Here is a 15,569-nt window from a genome sequence, read left to right as displayed (position 1 = left end):
CTGGTTATTTCTGACTTTTTTAAGGAGAGATAAATGCTTAAAAAAAAAAAAAAAAATTGCTCGCTCGCCAGTGCCCCTCCATGCCCCAATATTGTTTTAGGTCTAGTGACGCCCCTGTGGACACCACTGTTGTAGGGTAACGTCGGCCTGTTTGTGGTTGACGACATTGAGGGGGCGGGGTCAGAGTGAAGGCGCTGCCTGCAGCCGACTTCCACTCTCTGGCGGCCACGCGTGGGCAACCGTACGTCTGCCAGCCGCTCCGCTCTCTCCTCTTTCCGCCTCGCTGCCAAAACGCAGCAGCAGCCGCAGCCGCCGCCGCCGGTCTCGAACTTCCAGGCGGCCATGAACGCTCACGCTTGTCCCCGCAGGTTGTCCCCGCGGTCCCGTTCGGCGGCGGTGGCCGCCGCTCTGCTCGTGCTGCTCATCCAGACGCTGCTGGTGTGGAACTTCAGCAGCCTGGACGGCTCGTCCGGCGGGCGCGGCGGCCGCCACAAGCGAGCCGTCGGCCCGGACAAAGCCGACGGCCAGCCGCCCGGGATCGGCGCCCGGAGGAGGAGCGAGCCGGCGCCGCCGGAAACGCTCGGAAACGCGGCCGTCAGACACAAACTACGAGCCGTAAGTCCGAGCATCTATTCACCTATTCATCCATCCAGTGTGTCTGTCTATGTTTGGACGTTTGTCAGTGATGCGTTTCCTTTGCATCTGCGAGCAGTCAGAAAGGAGGCCGTTGAACGTGGCATCAGCTGAATCATTTGGAAATGTTCATGTATACACGATGACAGGCGGAGATATGGATTAGGGACCTCCGAAATAATAGAGCCAATTGGCAAAAAGATACAATTGTTTACCTGAAAGTAAGTTCATTCTTCCGATCTGTTGTGATATTACAAAAAAAAGTAAGAAAAACACTTGTCAAGCACAGTGGCGTCATTAGACCTATTTTAGAGGGGCTTTCAATATTCTTAAGCCTCCCTAAATAGTTGGGTGTTGTTTTATTAAAAAAAAAAAAGAAAGAAAAACACTCCAAAAAATGCTGACATATTCACAATAAAGTTGCCAGAAAATTACTTTAAATCAATAATCATATAACTTCTCTCTGTTAGTTTCCCCTTACTTCATAGAGTAAGGTAGAGCGCCCCTATAGTGCGTCACCATCAAATCCATTCCACTTGTTCACATAAAGAATGCCCACATCTCTCAAAATCCAGTCCGCGTTTACCCTGTGACATTGTTAGCAGTCGGTACTACCTTTGTTTTTTTTCGCAGTTGGTCTCTGCGCACGTCTTACATTTGTTGTTTTGCGGTCAAAAGTTACATCACAGCTCTAAAATAACGCTGCAACTTAGCTGCTGCTAGCTAGTTAGTCTAAAACGCATTTTGAAGGTCCTTGTAGAGTTACGTGAGCACTCTTATTACCACTATCTTTAGGGTGACTTCCTTCTGGAGCATCAGCTGTGTTTCTCACTTTACAGTACAGGAGCTGGGCTAATTCACATATGATTATCATCAGTGGATAGTCATAATAATACACTAATAATAATCACTCCACACCTTTTTTGACCTGCTGCGTTCTGGACTAGCTGAAGACTTTTTAGGCAACTTTTAGGACAAGCTGCGAGTAAGGAGTTACAGTAATCCAATCTAGATGTAACGAACGCGTGAATTAATTTTTCTGCATTGTTTTTAGACAGAATATTTCTAATTTTGGCTATGTTGCGCAGGTGAAAAAGAGCTGTTGACCCACTGAAACTAGTGGGTCAACGTGCGTTTTTTCCAAGCCGATGCAACCCACTAGCAATTGGCATTTGGCACCTTTCCCATTGACAAAAAAAAGCCGTGTCTTTTTTTTTTTTTTTTTTCCCACCTGTCTAGCCCCCCCCACCCCTCCTCAGCCGTGCGTAAGGTTACATGACGTCACCATGCTAAAATGCGCGTCGACAAATGCGACCGAATTCATTCAGTCCAAGGAAGTAAACAATGCAGAGCATGATGGAAGCCTCCTTTCCGTTTTTTGGCCAGTGGGAAAGGGGTACTAGTTTTTTAACTGTGGTGCTGGAAGCTACACTCACATTGACATTGACAAACTAGACGAAGACAAACACATTATGAGGTGACTAAAATATGACCAAGACTAATAAGCAGGGGTGAAAGTGGGCGGGAACGGTCAGGAACGCAGTTCCGGTATAAGATTCAGGGCAGGAACGCTGTTCCGGTATACGGTGCTTTGATTCTGAAAATATGACGACAGCTGTCAAAACGCTATGTAAAAAAAGAAAAATACAAAGCTGCCACACATCCATTTCATCTCCAAGAAGAAAACAATCTACCAACATCAAATTTACATACACAAGTGTTAACAACAAGCATAATAAAGTGCTGCGTAGGATAATCCGTTTCCACCGATATTTATTATTTATTTTATTCCACGGATGGCATGGAGGTTTCCCCAGCTGCTGCAGTTATCTGAGTCTGACGAATCCACGCGGCAAAGCAAAACGCCTGGACTCATTTATCCGTTCAATTGGCTGACATACTGACATGTGATCACCAGAGATAGTTAGCTCTGATTGGTTCAGATGTGCAATTTTTCTGAAACAGCAAAAAAAAAAAAAAAAATAGGGCAATGCAACACAAAATGGATCAAATCTTTAAGAGCAGGGAAAGAGCTAAGGTGGCTTATTTATCATATTTCTTTTTATTTGCTCTGATGGGGAGGTTCCGAACATCTGAGCTGTCAATGTGCACTTTGGACTTATATTTGTTCATTTGTGTAAGGCTACCTATTCATTTCCTTATGATTTAAAAAAGTAAATGTTTGCGCGATCTTCAAAATATATTCCATTTCACTCTGCATAATATAAGTCATTTGTTCTTATTATTTCTGAATGTATGTTACTAGAGCTGCAGCTATCGATTATTTTAGTAGTCGATTAATCGATAAACCATTAGTTCGAATAATCGAGTAATCGGATAACGAACCTGAAAAACTGAATTACCTGAGCTGAGCCTCAAACGGTATAAAGAAAATAAATCAATGAGGATCTATATACAACAAAAGAACAATTGGCTAACTTACATCGCAAAAGTCCGCTAGTTTAAATGCTATAACATGCTAACTTTTTTACAATGTTCTTAACAAATGTTTCAGACACATATTCCCCAAAAAATAGGCTAAATATACCTATAAACTAAATTTACGAATGCATTAGAAAAATCCTTAGCTCAAACAAAATTTAGTTTATGTTGGTCTTAACAGGGAGCACCTGGATTCAGCCATATGCATTGAGGCAGACTAGAAGGCAATGTATCCACCCAAATCAATAAAACCAAATGCAAACACTTTCAAAATAAACCACTTTAATTAAACGAATACTCGAAGCAGCAAAATTTAATTCGAATATTTTTTTTCTTATCAAATACTCGAGTTAATCGATTAATCGTTGCCGCACTATATGATACTTATATCTTTATTATTAAAAAACACAACAAAAAGTAAATGTTTACATTATCTTCAATTTTAATATACATCCTATGTTCTTAAGTAGTTAAAATTGAGATTTGGCATGTAGCATGTGAAGAAATGAGGGAAAATAAAAATTAGGAGATGGAGGTTGGGGTTATTGCTGTGTTTGTTAACTTTTATTTTGCAAATCATTGAAAAAAATACAATTTGGAATGAAAATCAGTGTTTGTATGTGTTATATAAATAACTGACCAAAACAGTTTCGTTTGCATTTACAGTTTTTGTCTAAAAGACGAAAATTAAAAGGGCTGCAAAAAACAACACTGATCTGCTCAATAAAGACTTTCCATTGTACTGTACATCGACTGATTGACTGACTTGGAGGGTGACCGGTGCTTACTTTGTCTAACATTGAATGGCAATTGTTTCCATCAGTCACCCCGCTTGTCAAAGTAGGGCTTGATATTGACCAGAAAACTGTGGCCTGACTTTGGCCGGTGACCAGTGTTGCTCGCGGCGCGTCCGCGATGATCAAACAGGTGAAACGGCGACTTTAGCTCAAAGGTGACGTGGTCTTCTGCCGAAAGGTCAACCCTCTCCCGGTCGCCAAGACGACAGCGTAGCGCGGCGCTCGCCTACGAGGGCCCGTCCTTTTTTAGCCTTTCCCGATCGCTGAACGTTGCGTTGCCACGGCGGCGATGTGTCAGACTCTGCTTGACAAGGAATGTGCACGTGACTTTGGAAAGAACACATTTGATTTGTCTTTAGATTAAAGTGACTCGTTCTGTGTGAATGCGAGTGCCCCGCAACTAACTGCTGAGCAGTTGATTCGCCCTTTGATTCCACGTCAGCCACCTTCAACATCTTTCGGGCGCTCTCGGTAGCAATCTGGCCGGCAGCTCGGCCTGCACACCCCCCCCTCGTGATGTTGTCGGTCGGGCTGTACCTGGAAAAACAAACTCCGCCAGCATAGCTGTGCGGTCATTCAGGAATCAGTACATTCATTAAGGAGAAGCGCTCGCTTGTGAAAACGGATGAACAAAGCCTGAGTTGATTTTTTTTTCTGTACAGTTAACATTTTAAGCATACCTGTCAAGTTGTACGTTTTCGGCGTAATTTGTACAAGTGAGCACTGATTTTTAAATGTGTACGGCGTACGTTCAGAATTTGTACGTTTTTCGTGCATTACGTTTTTTTTTCTCCGTTCTGAGTTCGCCACTGTTTCGGCAACAAGACAATGTGCGTTACTATGCGTTACTACGTGGGTTGAATGACGTGAGAAAAGTCCAAGACACGGAGAGAGAAGAGCGGGAGTGGGAAGAAGGAAACAGTTGTGACGCTGTTGAAAACGCGATGCTAGGCTAGGTTGCTCCAATATTTCCTGACTGTAGCCGACAGCCTACAATCTACGCCCACTTGATGCTAAACTAGATATCACATGCATATAGAACTAGATGCGAAACGACAGACTCGGCGGCGTTAGTAAACAGCCGCCATCTTAAAGCAGTAGACTTCTCAGAGAGTCTCTGTTGTAGTGAACCTTCCTAGCCAACCTAAGTAACTTTTTGTTTAAAATACTCTTACATGGGCAAAATCTTGACTTGAATCTATCTTGAAATGATGAAACAGTTTTAAAACTTTCACATGTCAAAAGTAGACAGAAGGGAACTCATGGAAAAACGGGAGCAATTTTAACAACTTTAACGGTTAATTCACGACATCAAATGACTTTCAAACATAGCAAAGGTTTTGCCTGGCACCGCCAGACTATTCTCCCTGTATTTTTCAAACACTGTGAGAATAGTCTGGGACCCATATGGAGGTAGATTTGTGTCTTTATTATTCAATCAAAAAAAAGTTGCTTCAATCAAATAAAAAGTTGCTTCATCAAAATATAGATTTTCAAATGAAGAAAAAGTCACTTCAATCCAAAAAATGTGTTTGAATGCAAAAATAAATTTGAAACTCAAAAAAATATATTTGAAAACTTTTTCTTTGATTGAAATTTTTTTTTGATTTAAGTCGTTTTTTTTTTTTTTGATTGAAACAACATTTTTGATTGAAGTCATGTAATTTTGCATTTGGACCACATTTTGACTAGGACATTTGTGTCTTAATTATTCAATCAAAAAATAAGTTGCTTCACACACAAAAACATATATTTTCAAAAGAAAAATCACTTCAATCAAAAAAAAAAAAAAAAATCAAGCGTAGAAAAAAAGGTTTGAATGTGAAAAAAATAGGGCTGTCAAAATTATCGCGTTAACGGGTGGTAATTAATTTTTTAAATTAATCACGTTAAAATATTTGACGCAATTAACGCACATGTCCCGCTCAGACAGTATTCTGCCTTTTGGTAAGTTTTACAGCAAGGCTTTTTGTGCTGTCTAACAGCGAACTCTTGTGGTCGCTTTGCGACATGGTTTATTGTTTTCTTGCCAGTTCAATATGGCTGTACTACGTCTCGGGCTGACGCCTACGTTGTAATGTTGTGCTTATATGATCCTTGGACAAGATTTGTCCGTAAGTATGGTTGTTGTAAAGAATGTACATATTATGTTAGTAAGCGAAATGTTATATTTTTTGTATGTGACGCTTTATGTTTATGTTTAGTGAACCTGTATAGCGTGCTAAGCTAACGTTGTTGCTAATGCAATGTTTGTGTACTTTTTTTTGTAGTTTTACGACGGTCTAAAGAGGACAATGGTTTGAGGCCATTTTATTAATAAATCGGTTGAAAAAGGAAGAAATCTGATTATTAAGGCGTTGTCCACTAGCTGTCTAGCTTTGGAAAAAGTAGACGCTTCGGAGTGAGGACAGCATAGACAGATTTAAATGACAGTAGAGTGAAATGCCCACTACAGTCCTTATGTACCGCATGTTGAATGTATATATCCATCTTGTGTCTTATCTTTCCATTCCAACAATTTATTTTACACAATATATTTATAATTTACAGAAAAATATGGCATATTTTATAGACGGTTTGAATTGCGATTAATTACGATTAATTAATTTTTAAGCTGTAATTAACTCGATTAAAAATTTTAATCGTTTGACAGCCCTAGAAAAAATATTTGAGACTCAGAAATTCGCATTTGAACACTTTATTTTTCATTCAAACTGTTTTCTTTGATTGAAGCAATCCTTTTTGTGTTTGAGCCATATTAGGGGTAGGACATTTGTGTCTAAATCATTCAATCGCAATAAAAGTTGCTTTAATCCAAAAATTATTTTTAATCAAAGAAAAAAATCATTTGCAAAAAATTTTTTTTTAAATATATTTTTTTAATTTGAAATATATATATTTTTTTTTTATTTGAAGTGTCATTTTTTTTTGTTAAATATATTTTTTAATTTGAAATATATATATATATATTTTATTGAAGTGTCATTTTTTTTTTTGAAAAGCAAAATGTTTAAAACTTTTTTTTTTTCTTTTAAGTGGAAAAAGTTTTGAACGCACTTTTTTTTTTTTTTGAAGTGGAAAAAGTTTTGAAGGCACTTTATTTTAATTTACTTGATAAAATCCAACATAGAACAGATATGTCATCTTGAAAGGCACTTTAAAATAAAAATACAATAGAGAACAACATGCTGAATAAGTGTACAGTATGATAATATTACATGATGCATGAACAACGAAATGCGAACGTGGCCGGTATGTTCACGTAACATAGCTGTTAAGAGTTATTCAGATAACTATACCATAAAGAACATGCTTGAACAAGTTTACCAAACTATCAGTGTCACTCCAAAACACCAAAATAACATGTGAAATGATATAATAATCTGTTAATAATTTCACACATAGGTCGCTCCTGACTATAAGTCGCACCCCCAGCCAAACTATAAAAAAAACTGCGACTTATAGTCCGAAAAATACGGTAGTTTTACCACGCCATACTTTTTACTTGAGTAGATTTGTAAAGAAATGCAACTCTGACTCCTATATATTTTTACTTTTTGTTTTTTTGTATCCCCCAGGTAGCAGCACCGCTGACGGTAGCAGTGTTGTGTAAGCACGTCTGCGTCCGCTACGTGTCCGTAAACATTTTTATGGGGGGGTGGGTAGAAGAGTTTAGGCATCTGAATGTAGTCAGTGTGCTGGCTTAAGCCAAGAGTGTCTAAACGTTGACCTCTGAGGGCCGCTTTCTGAAAAATCAAAGAATGGAAGGGCCAACCTTCCATTTTCAATTGTGAAAGGGAGGATCGAAAGCTTCTTTTTTGAGGAAGCAACAAAATTTGATTTATTTTATGATCGATTATCAGATAAACGTCACTCTTCAATTACTGTCACAATTTAACTTGAAGTTGTTTTAGGCATGTTTTAAGTAAAAATGAAGACATAATGATGACTATTTCCTTCAAAAATAATATTTTATATTATATGGGACTGCTCATAGCTGCCAGAAAAAATCAATTATCAATTTAGTTGGCTACTCATTTTTTAAACGATCAGTTGTTGCAGCCTTAAAGTGATCCTCTAACTTAAATACATGTAGGCTCTAATAAATCACAATTGTTCTCTTGTACTAAAATATGTTGTTAGAAACACATAAAATGTTAAATCGATGACAATATTTTATAATATTTACTACATATTTTGACCGTTAGTTGGCGCCATGGTTTGCGGGGGCGCAGTGATGACGTCATCGGGATCTTTCCAAATGTGTAGCGTGTTCAACAATTGCGTATTGCTGCCTAAACTCGCCAAGTAAAATGCCACAATGTGCTGCTTTTGGATGCAATTTCCAGTCAAATGGAAACAAGGGGAGTGAAGTGAGTGGTAAAGGTGGAATTATTATTTTTAGTGAATAAATGTGCATAAGTGGAAGCTTCTCCCCCTTGTTGGTCCCTGTATGCACGTATCCTACCCACCACGCGTTACAACTGGCGCCCGAACATTTTTCCTGGATCCTCAGTCAAGTAAGGGATCTGTCTATTTTCTGGATCCGACAGTCCCACCGCGTCTGCAATATTGGTTTCTGATCTGTCCATTTTTTTGATTCGTCGGTCCCACGGCGGCTTTTCGGATCAGTCTAATTTGTGGAATCGACGGCCTGATCGCGACTGCGACATTGCCACGGTATCGGTCTAATTCCTGGATCTTCGAGTGAGTAAAGAACGCGAATTTGGATTACTATTGCTATCTTTTTTGTTGACTATTCTTCGTGGGAGTTTTCCCCAAATCATACTAAATAATTAAACACTATGGCACGCTACAGTGACGACAGTGACTCTGACTTGGACCTTAGTTACAACAATGTTGGAGTTCGTCAGGGAATGCGTGTTTGCGTACTGCTGAGCTCCCGAGTGAAGAGTGGTCAAGGTGGAAATATTATTTTTTGTGAATAAATGTGCATAAGTGGAAGCTTCTCCCCTTTTTGGTACTTTTATACACGTATCCTAGCAACCACGCATTACAATGTACAAGACATGGATTACACAAGGTGTGCTCTTTGGCCTGTGCTGTATGTAAAGCACACGACAGTTCTGGATGCTAACAATCTACATAATTGGGATAAGTTTGAAAACACAATATGCTTACCTTGAATATCTGCTAATAAAACTGGAGTTCCCAACAGGATACACTCTCGCTCCCAACCAGAGTTCCTAAAAGCACTCTCTCGCATCACCAGTTTTGCCCAACTTTTGTCTTATCAGGTATTTGCTGCACGCATTTTTCCCTGAAGCTCGTCTTGTGAACGACCGACACTTTTCAGATCTGGTTCAAATAGCAAGGGTAGAACCGATGACATGTTGGGAAAGCTAACGAGTGACACGCTGGAATTTCGGCAACGGGACCGGTGACGTCACGCACTGCGACGTAACAAGAATGGCGACCTATCACTTAAAATAATTTTACAAACAAAAACATTAAGAGGGGTTTTAATATCAAATTATTATAACTCATACTAGCATTCATCTTTTAAGAATTACTTGTCTTAAAAATAGAGGATCCCTTTAAATGCATTTTCTCACGAATTCTGTCGCCGTCAGTCATTACCAATCGTACGTCATAATTCTCACGCTCCTGCAGGATGTTTACCGCTCCCACCGGCCCAAAGAGAAGCCGCGACCCCCGGATGGCAACAACAACGAGAATTCGGTGCCCAAAGACTCGGACGGCGCGGACGGCGGGCGCCCGAGAGAGCCAGCCAAATGGGCCGAGCGTTTCCCGGAGCAGAGCGGCCGCAACGGCTCCCGCGTCCCCGCCCCGGAGCAGAAGGCGTCGGAGTGCGAGATGCTGGGCAAGGAGGTGATCTCGGCGCTGTCGCGAGCCAAAAGTCGCGAGTGTCGTCAGCGGATAGCCGACGTCTACTGCCGACACCAAGAGGAGAAGCTGATGCCGCGCCGACTGCCTCGATACTGCCCCCTGCAAGGTAATGGACACCGTCGCGTGCGGATCAGGTGCGTCGGTCGGGGCTCATTGTCGTCTAGCGAGCGGTCGTCATTTCCCTTAACTCGGAATGTCTTCGATGAGAAATCGGGCCCGATCACGTTATTTTCAGAAGCTAGAAGACCAAGCAAGGATTGCCTGCTTCCATAGGCGGAGTTTGACTTTTGGGCCGGGTTGGGCACAACATATTGATGACCCTGAAATGCAGTGTCAGCAATAAAATTAACTTACAAGAATATTTACGCCCGCCGGTGTCGTGCGAATGTAGTTACCCCAGTCAAAAATTGTATCCCCTGGGCGGAGCCATATGGCAGTAGATTTGTGTCTTTATTATTCAATCAAAAAAAAGTTGCTTCAATTAAAAAAAAAAAAAATTGAAACAAAAAAATGCACGTTAAAGCTTTTTTTCTTTGATTAATTAAAACATTTTTTTTTTAATTGAAGTTTTTTTTTTTATTAAAGCAACTTTTTGATTGAAGTAATGTTAATTTGTAACTGGGCCACATTTTGGCTAGGATATTTTTGTCTTCATTATTCAATCAAAAAATAAGTTGCTTCAAAAAATTATAGGTTTTTAAAAAGAAAAATCATTTCAATCAAAAAAAGAAAAATTTCTATCATATAAAACAAGTTTGTGAATGCGAAAAAATATTTGAGATTGAAAAACTTGCATTTGAACACTTAATTTTTCCTTTTTGTGTTTGGGCCATATTATGATTAGGACATTTGTGTCTAAATCATTCAATCCCCCAAAAAGTTGCTTCAATCAAAAAAAAATATTTTCAATCAAAGAAAAAAATCTTTTTTTTAAAGATTTTTTCCTCATATATATATACTTAAATTATATGCAAAGCAAATGACGTCTAAGGTGCTCGAAAAATAACTTCGACCCCTTATAAAACTGTTTTTTGTTCATTTCATTCATTTTTGTTGCAGTTTTATTGCTACGGTGTCTGTTATCTCTGAACATATCTTGAGCATTGCTGCTCAGCATCCAACAGCCACTAGTCTGATAATACACACAGGAGCCCTCGATATTGCGAAGCAAAAATCAGAGCTTTTAAAGCAAGACTTCACTGAACTGATAAACAAAGTCAGAACTTTAAATACTGAGGTGTTTTTCAGTGGACCCATACCCGCGCCCAGGCTGGGGGATGAAAGTTTCAGCAGAGTGATGATGCTTAACAAATGGCTCAAAGCAACATGCGCTGGACAATCGATGTACTTCATTGACAATTTCAACATATTTTCAGGGCGCAGGCACCTCTTTAAGAACGATGGCCTTCACCTAAATAAGTCAGGAGTGCGGTTACTAAGCAGCAGCATGTTTTATCTCTTGAGGCACAGACAGTCTGCTTATCTCGAGGAAAGGAGGCAAGCTGTCCCAAAACATCGGATAAACATGGTGGCTGGGATGAGTGCTGAATCAGACAGTGTGCACGCAGGATCAATCTCTCCTCCAAAAATGGAGCCGATAGTCGCTGAAAGGGAAGTGACTAAGCTAGCCCCGCCAGGCTGTGACCAACCCTCATCTGCTGAGGCTCCACTGCTTCAACGGAAGGAGACCCTGGTAGCAGGTGATCGACCCCCTTCAGACGAGACTCAAGAAGTGGCTCCATCAGCTCAACAGGAGGAGAACGACCCGACCGTGCAATCCTCTGCTGTCGAGGCCCCATCCAGCACCAAATCCTCGCACTCCAAGACGCCACCATGCCGCCGACTCCAGGCTAAGGCCCCATCCAGCCCCAAATCCTCACACTCCAAGACGCCACCACGCCGCCGACTCCAGGATAAGGCCCCATCCAGCACCAAATCCTCACACTCCAAGACGCCACCACTCCGCCGACTCAGTCAGGCTAAGGCCTCATCAAGGCCTAAATCCCCACAGTCCCGGAAGCCACCCCGCCGACGACTTAGTTTGGATGGAATAATGAGTCAACCTGATTGGGACTCCATGGGTCTAGATAGCAAGGTTAACCAGTCTCTTGATCTCCTCAAGTTCATGTCTTCGCTTCCACCCTGTACCTGCCACACCCGACAGGTGCCAGGGGAAGATGGCAACAAACCAACCAGCCTCCACTGGAATTCTCTCGGGGCAAAGCCAAAGCACTACAACTCTGGAACTACACGGTATTATCCTTCTATGGAGGAAGCCATGTTTGCGACACCAATATGATGTGCACCGGGTCCAGGCTGTGACAACATTACAAAGACTTTTCTGTCCCAGCAAAAGCCGGGGCCTTATGGAGTACAGTATGTATGCTCAACAATCCCAGTGGTGATAAACAACAAAAAAAGGGCTAGACTGGTGAGAAATAAAAAACGTTCAATAAATTCTGCCAACCTGTTAACCATAGTATGTCATTCCCAAAGCTCACCAGTGAATCCAGTCTGGCATCTCCAATTGGCTCTGCTAAATATTAGATCTTTAGCTGGCAAATCTTTCTTAATTAATGATTTTATCTGCAAACATAACCTTGACATGTTGTTCCTAACAGAAACTTGGTTAGATCAAGATAAGAGTTCGACAGTTCTGATCGAGGCAACCCCCGCAAACTTCAATTTCTTTAGTGCGCCAAGAACCCATAAGAAAGGAGGTGGGGTTGCCAGTCTGATCAGGGACAGTTTTCAATGCACGAATATTTCATGTGGTCAGTTTGATTCCTTTGAGTATATTGTCATTCAGCTAAAAAGCCCTTGCAGAGCTGCCTTGGTAACAATTTACAGACCACCGAAGTATAACACAATGTTTTTTGATGAGTTTACCAAAATACTGTCTTCTGTGTGCATGGACTTTGATTGTGTTGTTTTAGTGGGTGACTTTAACATTCATGTTGATAATCCTGAAGAAAGATGTGCTAGAGAGCTTTTAAATATTTTGGATACATTTGGTTTATCTCAGCATGTCACAGTTCCAACACATAACAGAGGGCACATACTGGACTTAATAATATCCAAAGGTCTTAACATCTCTGAGGTCACAGTGAATGATGTTGCTCTGTCTGATCACTACAGCATTATGTTTAAAATGACCACCCCTGTCCATCCTCTGAAAAGGGAAACAGAGTTTATTAGGAAGCGTTACATAAGTGATAACACATGTGCGTTATTCACACAGGCCTATGCCTCATTATTAACCCCTACAATAGCTCCAGTGGAAGAACTTGTAAATAGTTTCAGTTCCGGTGTGATGACTGTAATGGACACTATTGCCCCGATTAAGACAAAAACTTTGTCAAGAAAGAAGAGGTCACCCTGGAGAAATGCCATACTAGCTATAAAACAAAAGCAAGTTTGTAGACGAGCAGAACGCAGATGGCGAAAAAACAAACTCCTAGTTTTTTATGATATCTACAAAGAGAGTCTTCGCAAATACAACCAGGAACTGAAAAATGCTAGACAATCATATTTTTCAGAGATCATTAGTAGAAACACCAACAATACTCGCACACTATTTTCTGTTGTTGACAAACTGACAAACCCACAAGCATCAATACCTCAGGAATTGGCATCTGAGGTGTCCTGTAATAATTTCGCAGCATTTTTTACACACAAAGTACTAATGATTAGACAGACTGTGTGCAACTCCGGATTAACAAATGTTACACTAAATGCCTCCCAACATGTCCCCCACGTCAATCTTAGACAGTTTAGCCTCTTGGACTATGCCACTTTAACAGAAATTGTGTCGAAACTAAAGCCCACAACATGCTGCCTTGACATCCTTCCTTCAAACTTTTTCAAAACTGTTTTTCATTGCATAGCCCCAGACATACTTCAGATTATAAATACTTCCCTCCAAACAGGAGAGTTTCCTCAGACTTTAAAAACTTCAGTAATAAAACCTCTCCTAAAAAAACCTAATCTGGATGCCTCAACCATTAGTAATTACAGGCCAATATCAAATCTGACATTCCTGGGGAAAATTATCGAAAGGGTTGTGTTTGAACAGATCCAGACTTTTATGATCCAAAACAATCTTTTTGACTCATTTCAGTCTGGATTTCGGCCACAACACAGCACCGAGACCGTGCTTATCAAAGTCCTAAATGATATTCGTCAGAATACCGATGCAGGCAAATCATCTGTTCTGCTACTATTGGATCTCAGCGCCGCATTTGACACGGTTGATCACAACATACTACTCAGCAGATTGGAACAGTGGGTAGGGCTTACTGACACTATTCTTCAGTGGTTCACATCCTATTTACATGATAGGGATTTCTTTGTGTCAATCGGAAATTATCAGTCAGAACGAACCAAATTCACGTGTGGAGTCCCTCAAGGGTCAATTCTTGGACCACTCTTATTTAACATCTATATGCTTCCGTTAGCTCAGATAATGGAACAGTATGACATCTCCTATCACGCCTATGCAGATGACACACAACTGTACATTTCTGTGTCCCCACATGATTATAGTCCCTTAGTCTCCCTGAGTAAATGCATTCATCAAATCAATGAATGGATGTGCCAGAATTTTCTCCAGTTAAATGTGGAGAAAACAGAGGTGATCATTTTTGGGCCAAAAAAGGAAAGGTCAAAGATAAGCAGCCAACTTAGCACAATGTCACTTACAGCTACAAATCAAGTCAGAAACCTTGGCGTAATTATTGACTCAGACCTAAAATTTGATAGCCATCTAAAGTCCGTCACTAAATCCGCTTATTACCACCTAAAAAATATAACCAGAATTAAGGGGCTTCTGACTCAACAAGACATGGAAAAACTTATGCATGCATTCGTTTTCAGCAGATTGGACTACTGCAACGGTATATTTACAGGTCTTGATAAAAAATCAGTCAGGAAGCTGCAGCTAGTACAGAATGCTGCAGCCAGAGTCCTCACAAATACAAGGAAGCTGGACCACATTACACCGGTTTTGAAATCGCTACACTGGCTTCCAGTGAGTCAAAGGATAGACTATAAAATACTACTGCTCGTCTACAAAACACTTAATGGCCTTGGACCAAAATACATGCTTGACTTGTTAGATTCCTATGAGACATCTAGACCCCTAAGGTCGTCTGGAACGGGTCTTCTGCATGTTCCAAGAACCAGAACCAAGCAGGGTGAGGCAGCATTTAGTTATTATGCTCCTCACCTCTGGAACAAGTTACCCGAACGTCTGAAGTATGCTCAAACCGTTAGCTCCTTTAAATCAGGGCTAAAAACGCTTTTGTTTAGCACTGCATATCCATAACTGTCTATATATTTCAATCTACCTGCCTTCTATTCCTCTTGTGCATATCTCCATTGCTGATTTCAATGATTATTATTAGTAGTAGTTTTGGCTTTATTTCTATTTTTGTTTTATTTTCATTTATTTATTTTTATTCTGTGATTAAATGCGATCTTTTGTCTTGGTTTTTACGTTGTGTTGATTTAAATGTGATTTTTATGGTTTTCATGTGATGTAAAGCACTTTGAATTGCCTTGTGTTGAATTGTGCTATATAAATAAATTTGCCTTGCCTTGCCTTGCCTTTACAACTTTTATGTACATAGGAAAGTCAAATACATGCAATGACACTTTTCGGCCACCAGGGGGACGTAGACCCCCTGGCCTCCCCTTAAAATCTGCTTATGCCTGCTTTGAAGACTTTATAAACAAGATATATATCGAGGGTACAAAATGATGTGATTCAGTCAGGAGCTGTGATCATCCAGAAGTACAATAGAGGCTGGACATTTATACTGTTGA

General features: G+C 40.5%; 1 protein-coding gene across 1 annotated transcript in view; it reads left to right on the top strand.

The window, feature by feature from the left end:
• Positions 1-241: 241 nt before the first annotated feature.
• The window catches only part of LOC130931854 (xylosyltransferase 1-like), a 53,862-nt gene continuing 38,534 nt past the window's right edge, over positions 242-15,569 (top strand). The window contains exons 1-2 of the mRNA XM_057860991.1: positions 242-615; positions 9,507-9,849. Coding sequence (XP_057716974.1) covers positions 343-615; positions 9,507-9,849 — 616 coding nt within the window. The 5' untranslated portion in view covers positions 242-342. The remainder of the gene's footprint in view (positions 616-9,506; positions 9,850-15,569) is intronic.

The sequence above is a fragment of the Corythoichthys intestinalis genome, chromosome 16, assembly GCF_030265065.1.
Source record: "Corythoichthys intestinalis isolate RoL2023-P3 chromosome 16, ASM3026506v1, whole genome shotgun sequence".
Taxonomy (NCBI): domain Eukaryota; kingdom Metazoa; phylum Chordata; class Actinopteri; order Syngnathiformes; family Syngnathidae; genus Corythoichthys; species Corythoichthys intestinalis.
This window is presented reverse-complemented; position numbering and strand designations above follow the sequence as displayed.